The sequence below is a fragment of the Fundulus heteroclitus genome, chromosome 4, assembly GCF_011125445.2.
Source record: "Fundulus heteroclitus isolate FHET01 chromosome 4, MU-UCD_Fhet_4.1, whole genome shotgun sequence".
Lineage (NCBI taxonomy): Eukaryota > Metazoa > Chordata > Actinopteri > Cyprinodontiformes > Fundulidae > Fundulus > Fundulus heteroclitus.
In genome coordinates this window covers 35,272,000-35,284,511 of record NC_046364.1, presented here as the reverse complement: position 1 = coordinate 35,284,511, position 12,512 = coordinate 35,272,000, and the positions used below count along the sequence as shown (strand labels likewise).

The 12,512-nt window shown below is 37.6% G+C and overlaps 1 protein-coding gene across 3 annotated transcripts in view; it reads right to left on the bottom strand.

Annotated features, from left to right (window-relative positions):
* ulk3 (unc-51 like kinase 3) overlaps positions 1-11,022 on the bottom strand; it is a 28,208-nt gene extending 17,186 nt beyond the window's left edge. The window contains exons 1-10 of one of the 3 annotated variants that reach the window (XM_012868740.3): positions 10,856-11,022; positions 10,263-10,404; positions 9,994-10,134; positions 9,021-9,141; positions 8,698-8,793; positions 7,814-7,957; positions 3,217-3,299; positions 2,239-2,394; positions 2,046-2,151; positions 1,897-1,937 (exon numbers count right to left, since the gene is read on the bottom strand). In XM_012868740.3, the coding sequence (XP_012724194.2) occupies positions 1,897-1,937; positions 2,046-2,151; positions 2,239-2,394; positions 3,217-3,299; positions 7,814-7,957; positions 8,698-8,793; positions 9,021-9,141; positions 9,994-10,134; positions 10,263-10,367 (993 nt within the window). In that variant the 5' untranslated portion in view covers positions 10,368-10,404; positions 10,856-11,022. The remainder of the gene's footprint in view (positions 1-1,896; positions 1,938-2,045; positions 2,152-2,238; positions 2,395-3,216; positions 3,300-7,813; positions 7,958-8,697; positions 8,794-9,020; positions 9,142-9,993; positions 10,135-10,262; positions 10,405-10,855) is intronic. The other 2 variants (XM_021319544.2, XM_012868741.3) reach the window with 2 other exon arrangements.
* Between the last annotated feature and the right edge of the window lie 1,490 nt (positions 11,023-12,512).

Here is a 12,512-nt window from a genome sequence, read left to right as displayed (position 1 = left end):
AGGAAAACAAGATTGACTTCACTATTTCCTCTTATGCCTCACAGGTGCTCAGAGGTCTAAAGTACAAATATTTTTATAACCTCAAAAGCTGCTTTGCTGAGTTTTGTTTAAATGCCTGCAATTCTGGAAAAAAAATCAGATTTCAGTCATCTTAATTTGCTAATTTAGGAATTAGGTAACTTTTGAAATAATCCTTGCTTAGTTGTAACCTTAAATGCTCAATGCATAAAATGTTGAATTTCTACATATTTAGACTCTTTTCAAGCAGATATTCATTCATGTGTCCAACAGAATAAATATGTGCTTGAAAAAGAGGGAAACTACGTACAATAACAAAACAAAACATTAACCGTGTAAAAATTCAATATTTTCTGTGTCTCATTTCCAAAGTGAAACTCATGGATTAATTACACATAAAGTGAGATATTTCAAGCTTTTATTTCTTGCAATTCAGATAATGCAAACCCAAAATCCAGTGTGTCGGAAAATTGGAATAAAACATGAGATCAATAAAAAAAATTATATTTCTCTCATAAATGTCCGGCTTCTGGGAAAAAAAAGTTGATTTCTATGCACTCAATGCTTGGTTGCAGCTAATGCATGAATTAGTGCCACGTGGCATGGAGGAGATCAGCCTGTGTTTGAGCTGAGGCGTAAGGCCCAGGTTGTTCTGATAGCTGCCTTGTTGGGTCTGGTGTCTCTCGTCTTCTCGTCTACTTGTATCTGCCTTCTATAAACTAAGGCTGCACCACGTTGCAAAACTGGACACTAAAGCTGCAGAGTGGCAACACTAGGAAAAAGCTGTGCAAAACCATTCTTTTTCAAGGTTTTTAGCTTGCATACAGTACAGACTATTGTATTTAGAAATAGACCTATAGAAACTATAGGTCAAGATTATAGATGTCTAATATATATATATATATATATATATATATATATATATATATATATATATATATATATATATATATATATATATATATATATATATATATATATATAAATTTGTGTGTGTATGTGTTATGAATATAAGGATCAACTTCTTAAATCTAAACATTGTGGTCTTCATTAATTCATAAAACTGTGTCACGTGTGAAACTTTAGGACCAGAGTTTTTGGGGGAGTATTTAAGAGGTAAAATTACTAATATGAGGGGAAAAAAAGACCTAGGACAATAAAGTAAAAAAATAAAAAAATAAATAAAAAGTGGTAATGTTATGAGAAAAACGTCATATTATGAGAATTAGGAGAGAACATTTCCAGAATAGTCACAGTTTGCAGAATTATTTCACTCCTGGAGTAATAGGGCCAGGTTAGATTTTTTTAATTATTTTTATTTTTTACGATAAGAAATTCAGGAGAATGAGGCTGAAGGGATACGAAAATAAACTTGTAATATTACAAAAATAAAAATATTACAAATACAAAGTATATTCAGAGATTAAAGTCCCTCTGATACTGTGTAAGTGACTGGGAAACTGCAGATTTGCCACATTTAAGATGGCGGACGGTCTGACACATCGCAGCACAGGCAGAACTCGCCCAACGACGCGTCTACGTATATGATGTCTATGGAGAAACCACTCAAGGCTACGGTTCTACCTGTTGCGGTTTCACCTTTTCCTAACACGCGTTTTACTTCCACTTAATTTTCTATCAATACGTTTGGATATAGTCTGTAGCAATGACCTTATGTGGCTGACAATGTCAATGTTTACCATCATCTGTCCAGTCAGCAGTTCTCCCCATAATGGTTTAGGCCACAATATGGCTACAGCAAAACATTTACACATTGAATTAATTGTACAACATTAATTTTGAGGTATTTAGCTTGACTGTCTAATGTAGCTTAGTCACGCTACACACTGCGAATAAGAGGAGTTCTTTTAGGCCTACCTTCTGCCTGAGGGCATCTTTACGTTGTCGGTCTGTCTCATCTGAGGAGGAAGCAGAAATATTTTCTCAGTTTATTGTTTTGCCGCAAATTAAGTACTGCCAGGAAACTTAAGCCACAGACAGGATATGGATATGGTTCTTGCTCTTACAGTGAATGGCAGGGACAAAGTGCTCGAGGGCACTGCAGTAGAAAGACAACGCTTCGGACCGCTCCCCCTCCTGGTCCTTCTGCACGGCCTGCAGCACCAGCTGTTTCTTAAAAGGACAAGGAGAAAAAAGTATCGGTAAATGGGAACTACAGAAACTATATACAGTACTAATCTGCCTGCCTCATCCCCTTACTGCTTTCACTATGCTGTCTCCGCTTGGCATGTGCTCCATATCCACGAAGGGGTGAGTGAAGAACTCCTCGAAGGTGATCCGGGCATCCGGATTTCGCTCTAGCAGCCGCAGCAGAAGGTCTCTGCAGTCCTTGGAGACCCGAGCCCCGGGAGGGAGCTAATGCACAAAGCACAACCTTATTATGTTGCACCCAATTCCCAGGACGGCCCAAGTGAAGAAAGGACAGCGCTTTGTTAGCACACATCCTCCTGTCCCACATCTCTACGTTCTGACAAAAGATGACCTTTAAAGAGTCGATGTGGATCCCTGGATAATGCACAATGCTCTAATGCGATTCAATAAGTCAAAGTCTTGGGAATCCAGCTGACATGAAAGCACTTCTTTACCAAAGGTGAACACAGACTGAGCTGGCCAAGCGCTTATTCATATATTTATTTTCTTCTTTTTTTTTTTTTTGTATTTAGCAGAAATAATACACAGAAACACATCCTTAACTTTTTGCACCGCACATATCTGACGTTAGAAACCAACTGATCAACATTCAGACACATTGTGTTCAAACACAAACAAATAGTAGCTTTAAACATTGTAACTTCTATAGTAATTCTCTTCATTAACTAACATATTTAGGTAGATTTTACTCCAAATAATGTCACGAAAGGTGGGGTAGCAGCCCTCGAGTAGTAGAGAAGTGCGCCATCTAGTGGTAAACAAGCAGTTGGATAAGAAATAAGAGGCTTCAGTAGCTTAACCTCTTTGTCAGTGAGAGTGAGACTGCACTGAGATCCCTGTGGGAAGTAAATCTACTTCTGGAGGATATTCATATTCATAGTCTGACTATGTCTATATCTGGAATAAAGGAATTCACTGTCATTTTAAACTGTTTTAGTCTTATTATTCCAGACGGTGTTTAAATCTGGCGCCGTCTGGAGGCGGGGTAAGATCTCAGTGTAACTTGTTTTAATTGTAGCTGCTTACCTCGATTGGTTGATTGCTTCGTATTTTCTCCTCCAGTTCAGCGTATGACTTTGATGCAAACGGGGCTCGTCCAAACAGCGCTTCTGTGTGGATAGAACAAAAAAAAAATTAAAATCAACGAAATGTACTCATAGTGACTTTTGGGAAGAAGGCCCAGCAGAAACTGTACTTCCTGCAGCAAATGAAGAAGTGCAACCTTCCACAGGAGCTGCCGGTCGTCTTCTACACGGCCCTTATTCAGTCTGTCCTGTGAACACCAGCCACTGTGTGGTTTGGCTCATCCACAAAAAAGGTCCAGATCTGGGCTAGGGTCAGGAAGAGGGCAGCTAACATTTGTGCAGAGCTCACACAAATCCTCCCCCAACTGTTTAGACCTTTACCTTTAGCTCGGCGCTACAGAGAGCTATTTGCACAGAGCAGCCAGCTAATCCCTCTGATGGACACAATCAACACCTGATCATCTGAACAGTCAGCTACACTGTGTGGAACAAAATGAGCATATTTGTGCTGCCATAGCCTAGCCTTATTTTCTTTGCGCAAAAAAATGGCAGTAAATACACATCCATGTACATACTGTTCCTTTTATCCTGAGTTTTATTTTCTGTCCACCTCCATCATTACATTAAGTTTATGTATCAATGTTTAATGTCTGTATGCGGTGCTTAAAACTGAAGTCAAATTATTTATTTTTTTGCCCACGTCGTTGGCCTATAAAGCTGATTCTGACTCTTCTGATTTTTAATCAAGTGAAACTTAATGAATGTTGTCATGCCATTATCTTTTGTGATTTAAAGCAACTTTAAATGTAAAATAAACTGCACTCTGATGGAGTTTTAAAAACACTACGGTATGGCAAGATATCCCCCTGAGTCCTTGAGAATGACTGTTGCCGCTAAAACACAATTTTAAAGAATACAAAGAGGTCTAGCTACTCACATGCAAAATTTAAACAGCTATAGCAGGATTTTTAAAATAAGTTCTTCCAGCAACGAATATGACAGAAACAAGTTAGTTGTTTTACATGTTTAAGTTGAGCTTCACACTAAATATGTGTTACTGATAGGTGCTACAAATGTTACAACACTTTTGTTCATATGGCAGCAGAACATTAAAATAAAAGTGCTCTTTACATTCATTTGGAGTTTGTGCATACAATGCGATTAATCATGATTAATCAGGCAAATTATGCGATTAATCGCGATTAAAGATTTTAATCGCTGCCCAGCCCTAATATATATATATATATATAAATAAAATCTCATTTCTTTTTTCTTTTCCAACAATTGCTTTTATAATATGTTGGTCTATTACAGGGATTCCCAAAGTGTGGTGCGCGAGATGAAAAATATAATGGCGGTCTGTTGTGTTTTTCCCCACACAATAAAGACGGTTTATTTATTTAATAAATAAATAAAAGTGTATTCACTTTATTTAAATGTATTTATTCAGAAGAAGTCTTCTTCTACGCTTCATTTTAACATGAAATATTGAAGAAATTATCTTCTTCTACGCAGTGTGCTGTATATGCGGACCTAGCTTGTGGCCTCTAACTCTTTCATTTTCACGAACATGCTCAATTGGCTGAAATCGGGGAAAATGTCATGAAGGTGAGACATCTAAGGTCAAAGCTGGTGATGAAGGAGGAGAGGAACTAAGACAGAATGAGAGAGAGAGAGAGAGAGAGAGAGAGAGAGGAACAGGAGGCAACAGAGGAGAGAATTGCAACGGATTCAGAAGAAGAAAACGAGCGGGATTTAGAAAATGTTTCTCTCTCTCTCCTCTTCTTCACGTCGTTTAAGTCAGTAGTGGGAAAATTTATTCTGAACTGCTGCCAGCACTGATGCGCATGTCACGCCGACACCGCTTGCGCCGCCGGAAGGGGATCTGGTGGTAGACGCGGTCTCTTGACTCTGCTCACGCACACAGCTGTAATACCTTTCATTGTGATTCAGACAGGTGCAGTTCATTTTAAAGATGCAGTTTTAGCGCCTATTCAGACCGGAACAGGGAAACCGGCAACCAGCGGTGGGGCTGCGGGGAGCTGAGGTGTGTTACCATGGGCGTGTTTACCTGCAGGAGGTAACCGCTGTGAAGCAATCAGGAAATAACTTTTTATTTCTCTGATTAATAACAGCTTTATTGAGCGCACTGTTATTGTTACTCTGTGCCGCTCTACCAAAGTGTCTGTCTCTCTTGCTCGCTCATTCGCTCGTCATCGGACACACATCAAATTAAACTTCTTCGTGTTTCCTTTTTGTTTTCTGAAGTCCACTCATAAATTGTGAGTCAGACTCAGATTTAGAAGCTGGCACGTGAAATAAATAAAGTGAGAACACACAGAGGTAGATTATCAGAGTTTTTTTTTCCTTTTTCCATAAAAAACTGTTAATGCATTGAACTTTGTAAGTAAGCAGACTTTTGCAAGGCACTATATAAATGAGGTTTAACACTTTTCCACCGTACACTACCACATGTTAAACCTCAGTAGAAATTAATACTTACTGTTTGAGCCTCCAAGAAGAGCAAGCGGTGTAATATTAATCACAGATTGCAGCTTTTATTTGTGTGCCCCGGATTTTCCTTTCTTATGATATGCTGCTGATTTGAGAGTGGGTGTTTGTATACACAGTTGTGTTTTTGCCTTTTTTTCCCCCTTTTTTTTCTTTTCTTCCTTAGGGAAAAAAAGGAAGAAAAAAAGGGGGAAAAAAGGTAAAACAAAAGAGAAAAAAGAGGAAAAAAAAGAAAAAAAAAAGGGAAAAAAGGGGAAAAAAAGGAAAAGAAAAGAGAAAAAAAGGAGGGGAAAAAGGAAGAAGAAAAAAAGGGGAAAAAAATGAAAAAAGAGAGAGAGAAAAAAAAAAAGATTTACAGAGTTTAATCCACCTGGAGGGTCTCTGCTTCAGAGACGTTTCACGTTGTCTGTGGAGGTTTGACTCTTGTCTCTTTCTTTCTTTTGCTCTAGATTGAAAATCCTCAGGCTCCTGTTGTGGATAATGTGTGTAACTTTATTGCAATTTAATTCAAATTATGTTCTAATTTTCTCCGACAGACTGACAACCTGTCCAGGGTATACCCCGCCTCTCGGAAATTGACAGCTGGAGATAGACACCAGCACCCCTCATGACCCCAACAGGGATAAGTGTGGAGGAAAATGGATGGATGGATGATGTTTTAATTTTATTTCCATAACCTTTGTTATGATGGTTGTGTTATTTTGTAAGTGCAATTGTAGTTTTTTTTTGGTTATGTGTGTTCTGGTCATTTGAGCATGATTACCCATGCTGCCTTTAATACGGCTATAAAAAAAGACGCAGAAGGAGGTGCACGGCTAAAAAAGTTTGGGAACCGCTGGTGTATTACATAAAAAACTGTTAAAATGCATTGAACTTTGTAAGTAAGAAGACTTTTTCAAGGCACTATATAAATGAGGTTTAATACTTTTCCACCGTACAGTACCACATGTTAAACCTCAGTAGAAATTAATACTTACTGTCTGAGCCTGCAAGAAGAGCAAGCGGTGTAATATTAATCACAGATTGCAGCTTTTATTTGTGTGCCCCGGATTTTCCTTTCTTATGATATGCTGCTGATTTGAGAGTGGGTGTTTGTATACGCAGTTGTGTTTTTGCCTCCTCTTCCTCTAGAAAAGGTATTACATTATGTCATTTATAAGGGGGGAAAATACTCCCACAATAAGATTTGTTCAGTCTTATAAAAGAGGAAAAGATCTGCAAACTGTTCAAAAAGCTGCCCTTAGTTGCTCCTTTTAAACTTTGCGAAGGTCATCTACTGCATTGCCATTTTTGGAAATACCTGTTCTAAAAGTGTAAATTGGTCACACTTCATTTCCCTTTACAATCTGACTCGGCCTCTATTCCAACCAATTTCCACATATTAAATGGATTTGGGTTCCCAGAGCTAATCACTTGAGTCCAGTGCACGTTTAACATTTTAACAACAGGATTAGTCCCAAGCGACGCTGATTGACTGCCAATTGTTGGCCATCCTGTGGTGCTCACTCAGCTCATTGTTTCTCCAACTGGGAAATCCATGTCAATTAATGCAGAGGAATTAATCAAACTCGGAGGAGTAGATTGGTGCAAAAGGGCTGAATATTTACACATTGCATATAAGTGATGAAATTAAATAATGAGATTTGTTAGACCTACCTGAAAAACCCTACATTTCAATTATAATCTTTTTCACTCAGCTTCCCTGGTGATGTCAAGAGCCCCAATCAACAAAAATAGTCTGGCTTTTGACTGCAACATTATAACTTTATTACTGTGCTATTAATGCCATAAAGGGCCCTTCACCAGCCTGCCATTACATGATTAATGGTACAATTCTGCTCTGACCTACTGAGCGCGCTCTTTCAAGCCCGCGGGTCCTCTCGTGATTAATCTTTTCATTTTGAAAAGGCAGCCCTGTCAAGTTGTTATTAATAACCATTCAAGGCCGCTCACACTACATAGCTCAAGACCTCTGCGGTATATAAAAATGAACGTCTTATATGAATGTAAATGGTTAATCTGAAGACAAAACACTGTGCATGTTGGAGGATTCCATATTCAAAAGAGTTTTAAAGAAAAATACTCACCATAAAGAATAACTCCTACTGACCACAGATCCACTCTGGAGTCATACTGGCGTCGGCACACCATCTCAGGAGCCATGTAGAGAGGAGAACCTCTCAGCACACTCTTCTCATCCCATGGCGACATGTACTGGGCAAACCCGAAATCTGAAGGGCAAATCAAAATGTTAAGTGGTATGTCCTCTGTAAACGACTAAAGAGGCAAAAAAAAAAAATAGCGACATCAAAAACGGTCTGAAAACTGTTGTAAAGCTTAATCCACCATGTTAATAGCACAGAAAGTCCAAAGCCGTGCAGTAAGAAGTAACGTGTTTGTACAGCGTCTTGCAAAAGTAGTCCTACTTCCTTAATGTTTTCATGTTTTGTTACATTACAACCTAAGACTTCACCGTGTTTCATGATGGTGATGGTGTGTTACGGATGATGTGCAGTGTTAGTTTTCCACCTAAGAGCCCACAAGTTCAGTTTTGGTCACATGTGACCAGAAACTCTTCCACATACATGCTGTGTCTCCTACATGGTTTGTGGCAAACTTTAAACTGCTAAAAAGAAAAACGTAAAAAAATGAATAAAATAAATAAACTTTGCTAATGGAACTCATGTAATCAACTTGTCAGTTTCACAAATATTAACTAAAATCCATGCAGAAGCCTTAAAGTCTGTTGTTTTAAACAGCAAAAATGTGAGCAACTACAAAAGGTGTACATACTTTTGCAAGGAACTGAATGTAAACACACTTTGATAGGATGGCCGCCTCTATTACTGGTCTGTGTAATTAAAACATACTACAAAAGCAAAACTTTAGCAAAGCTGGATTCATTTGGTGTGTGACGAGCTGCTAAAGTCAAGTGTTTGTGTTAAGTTTTTTAGTATGGGAGTGAGATCACCTGCCAGTTTGAGGACAGAACCGCTAAGCAGAATATTCTGGGGCTTCAAGTCCAAGTGTGAGATATTCCGCTCATGAAGAAACTGAAGAGCGCAGGCTGTTTGCGCACATGCATGCAAACATCACATAAAAAAAGGCATGATCAGACATGCTGCTGGCACTAAATAGAAACATTTACATTTATAAAATAATCCTTCCAAATAATTTCAATATATATTCAAGGAACAAAGAAAACAACGTTTTTAAACCTTATTTCTACACATGATCGGGCTTTAAGTGGGTAATATTTCAAAATATGAGTTGTTTAAGCTGGGAATGCCTCACCTATCTGCTGCAGGAAGCGTCGAGCTAAACTCTCAGGTAATATCCTGCGACTGCGTATAAAGCGGGAGAGATCTCCACCTGAACACCATTCCAAAATCAAATAAATGTTCTCTGCATCCCACTGAAAAAAGAAATAGAGAGGAATCTAGTAAAGATGCCACAATTTCGCAAATAGCAGGTTGCTTTAAGGCACAAAGTCTTCTAATTTCAACTTTGTGGGAACACACACATTTAATCTGTTAGTATATTCATTTAACCAAAGATTTAACAAACATAATGATTATTTTAAAGGTTAATGGGATGGAGTGAGCACATTTGCTATTAAGATCCAGTGTTCAGGAAACGTGAGTGAGCTTACCCACCAAAAGTAGTCTCTCTTTTGGAAACACTCCTTGCCTCACAATAATAAAACAAGTTGAATCATGGGCATAAAGGAATCAACAACCCAAAGGTGAAAGAAGAAAACACAACATAGTTCATACCATGGTTTGGGCAATTAGCTCAAGTAGAGAGTTAACAGCCAGACCATTTAAATAACTGCAGGTGTAATTTGTTAAAAAAAGTCTCTCAAACTTGTAACGCCTTCCATAGCCTTTGTATGTTAGGTCTCCAAGCAAGTGCTCTTAGAAAACAATTCTTGTTATGTCCTCCTGGGTAAATAAGGATTTACTTTATGAAATAAAATTTAAGCTGCAGATTTTGAGTCACTACTTTTGTCTCGCGTTATGCATTGATCCTGGAGTTCGCTGCTCAAAACGTTGTCACTCTGATTGTTTAGGGCTTTTTGTTACTTTTTATGTTTCTTTGTTTCAGACATGGGAGTGAATAGAACTACCATGAGGTGAAGGCCTGACCACAGTTGAAAAGAAAATGATGTAAACAGGTTTATATGACATTTGAAAAAAAGAGTATTTATATTCAAACCTCATCATTTTGATCCGTAATCCCAAATCATTTGTTTTCAAGCCCATACCTGAAAGTCTTTCAGCTGGACTATATGAGGGTGACGCACGGTCTTCAAGATTTCAATCTCTGTGAGCAGGTTTTCTGTGGAGGCCTTGTTGAGCGTCTTCTTCCCGACAACTTTCACTGCCACCACTTCTCGGCTGTTCCCCTGTAACGTCCCGCAGTGAAGAGCTTAGCAATCACACTTTGATAAAACTTGTAAATGTGATACAACAATAATAAAGAATATTTAACTTTTATAGACATACAGAACAGTTTCCGCTTTCACAAGCTCACCTTCCTGTAGGCTTTGTAGACAGTAGCGTATGTGCCGCTGCCCAGCCGCTCTGTCAGGATGAAGTCCACTAGCTTTGGAGGGGCAAAACTGGAAGTTGAGGCCATGCTCACACAGCGACATCAGAGATTCCCAGAGTATCTGCTGTGATGTAAAAAACAAATAAAACATGTTTTAATTAACTATTATAAGCATTGATCTTCAGCCTTTGGTTGGAGGGTGGGATCAACAATCTATCCCCACATCTCTGCTTTATACAGATTAATTTGTCTGGGTTTATAGATCATTTACAGAGCCTATCGTAGAAGCCTTATCGATATGCACCACTGATTCGTCTCTGTCCACAGGAAGCACATTGAGTTGCTTTAGGTGCTAATAACTCCTGCTTTATTTAGCCCGAAAATATGCCCAACACACAATTTAAAGACGTATGGTTAAAGTCTTGTCAAACAAGAAAACTGCAGACGGGCTACGTGTTAAACTAAATCTGCTCCAGTATGCGTACTGTGAAGGCTACCCCAGCTCCAGCTAGCTAATACACACCACTCACTGCACAGGAAGTAGATAAAACCAGTGTTTTAAAGCGTATTGTTACCCGGGAAGAAAACCGACAGGCTGGTCGCGGTCCAGTGGTTCGTCGGGAATAAGTAACACGTATATTGAAAAGGTCTCCGCTAACCTGTAGGCTAATTCACCGCACATGAGTGAAATGTTTACATTGCTGCTGACAGGCTGAGGCGAACAGCTGACGAGAAGGACTGTCTCAAACTGTGGCACTGCCCCCCAGCGGCAGGGCTCTGTCATTGCAGGTTGATGAGAGCATTTTTTTTTCTGTAGGTCTTTATGCAATTAAATATGCATTAAAATGACCTAAACATTATACATCCATTAATTATAACCTCACTTGATATTTGCTTCCTGTATTGCTATTCATTTTATGTATGTATGTATATATATATATATATATATATATATATATATATATATATATATATATATATATATATATATATATATCCATCCATCCATTTTCCGAACCGCTTTATCCCTCATGGGGTCGCGGGGGGTGCTGGTGCCTATCTCCAGCGTTCAATGGGCGAGAGGCGGGGTACACCCTGGACAGGTTGCCAGTCTATATATATATATATATATATATATATATATATATATATATATATATATATATATATATATATATATATATATATATATATATATATATATATATATTTTATATGTTTCTCAGGTTTTCACATCCACTCAAAATACATTAAGCTTGGAATATATATGGCGTAAAAGCTATTAAATAACATTAAAGTATTGCAAACTTTCCACTATTTTCTTTTCTGCTCGTTTTGCTCAGTTAACAAAATGCAGCCATCAGATATTCTTCAGTCTGTACTTTACCTGCTCCTTCCCATTAAAACTTCCTTCAGCTGTTTGCTTATAAGTTTTTTTTAAAAAAAGAGTCTAAAGTTCCCCTTGTTGAACTGTGTAATTTAGCAACAAAGATTTCTGCAAAACATAACCAGAAGATATTATTCACAGAACTAAACAAATTAAAAAATAAAAGTCATCACTGAACTCAAAGATTCAAAAACATTAGTAAAACAACAAAACAAGGCTCCCACTGTGAAATCTATTCTTTTTGAACATCCAGATTTTAGATATTTTCATTGGTTTTGTCTTTGAGTTCTATCAGACATCGGATCCTCAGCATCTTCAGCTGCCTGGCATCCTCCTCTCCCTCACTTTCCTCACATGTCACCACATACAGCTGGAACCATGTGTTTTCATAAATAAAAAAAAAATACCCATGTTTCTCTCTTGAATCAGAATAAAGATTTTGGGTCCTTTTTGGATTACCAACTTTACTAATACCATCTTAATGCTGGAAAAATGAGAGAGAAAATTTGAGAACTTTTGACTACCTTATTCAAAACAGTTCACATACAACATTTTTATTCGTTTAATCAATTTGGGAACACGCATATAATGATGTTGTGGCTCCTTAAACTCCTACACCATAAATTCCCAAAATTTGAACTAAAGCTTGTATGTATAGCTATGGCTGTTAAAATAGTTTTTTGAGAACTGTGTAAATATATATATATATATATATATATATATATATATATATATATATATATATATATATATATATATATATATATATATATATATATTTTTTTTTTTTTTTTTTTTTTTTTTTTTTTTTTAAAAGGTGACTAAATCATAGCATGCATGAATGA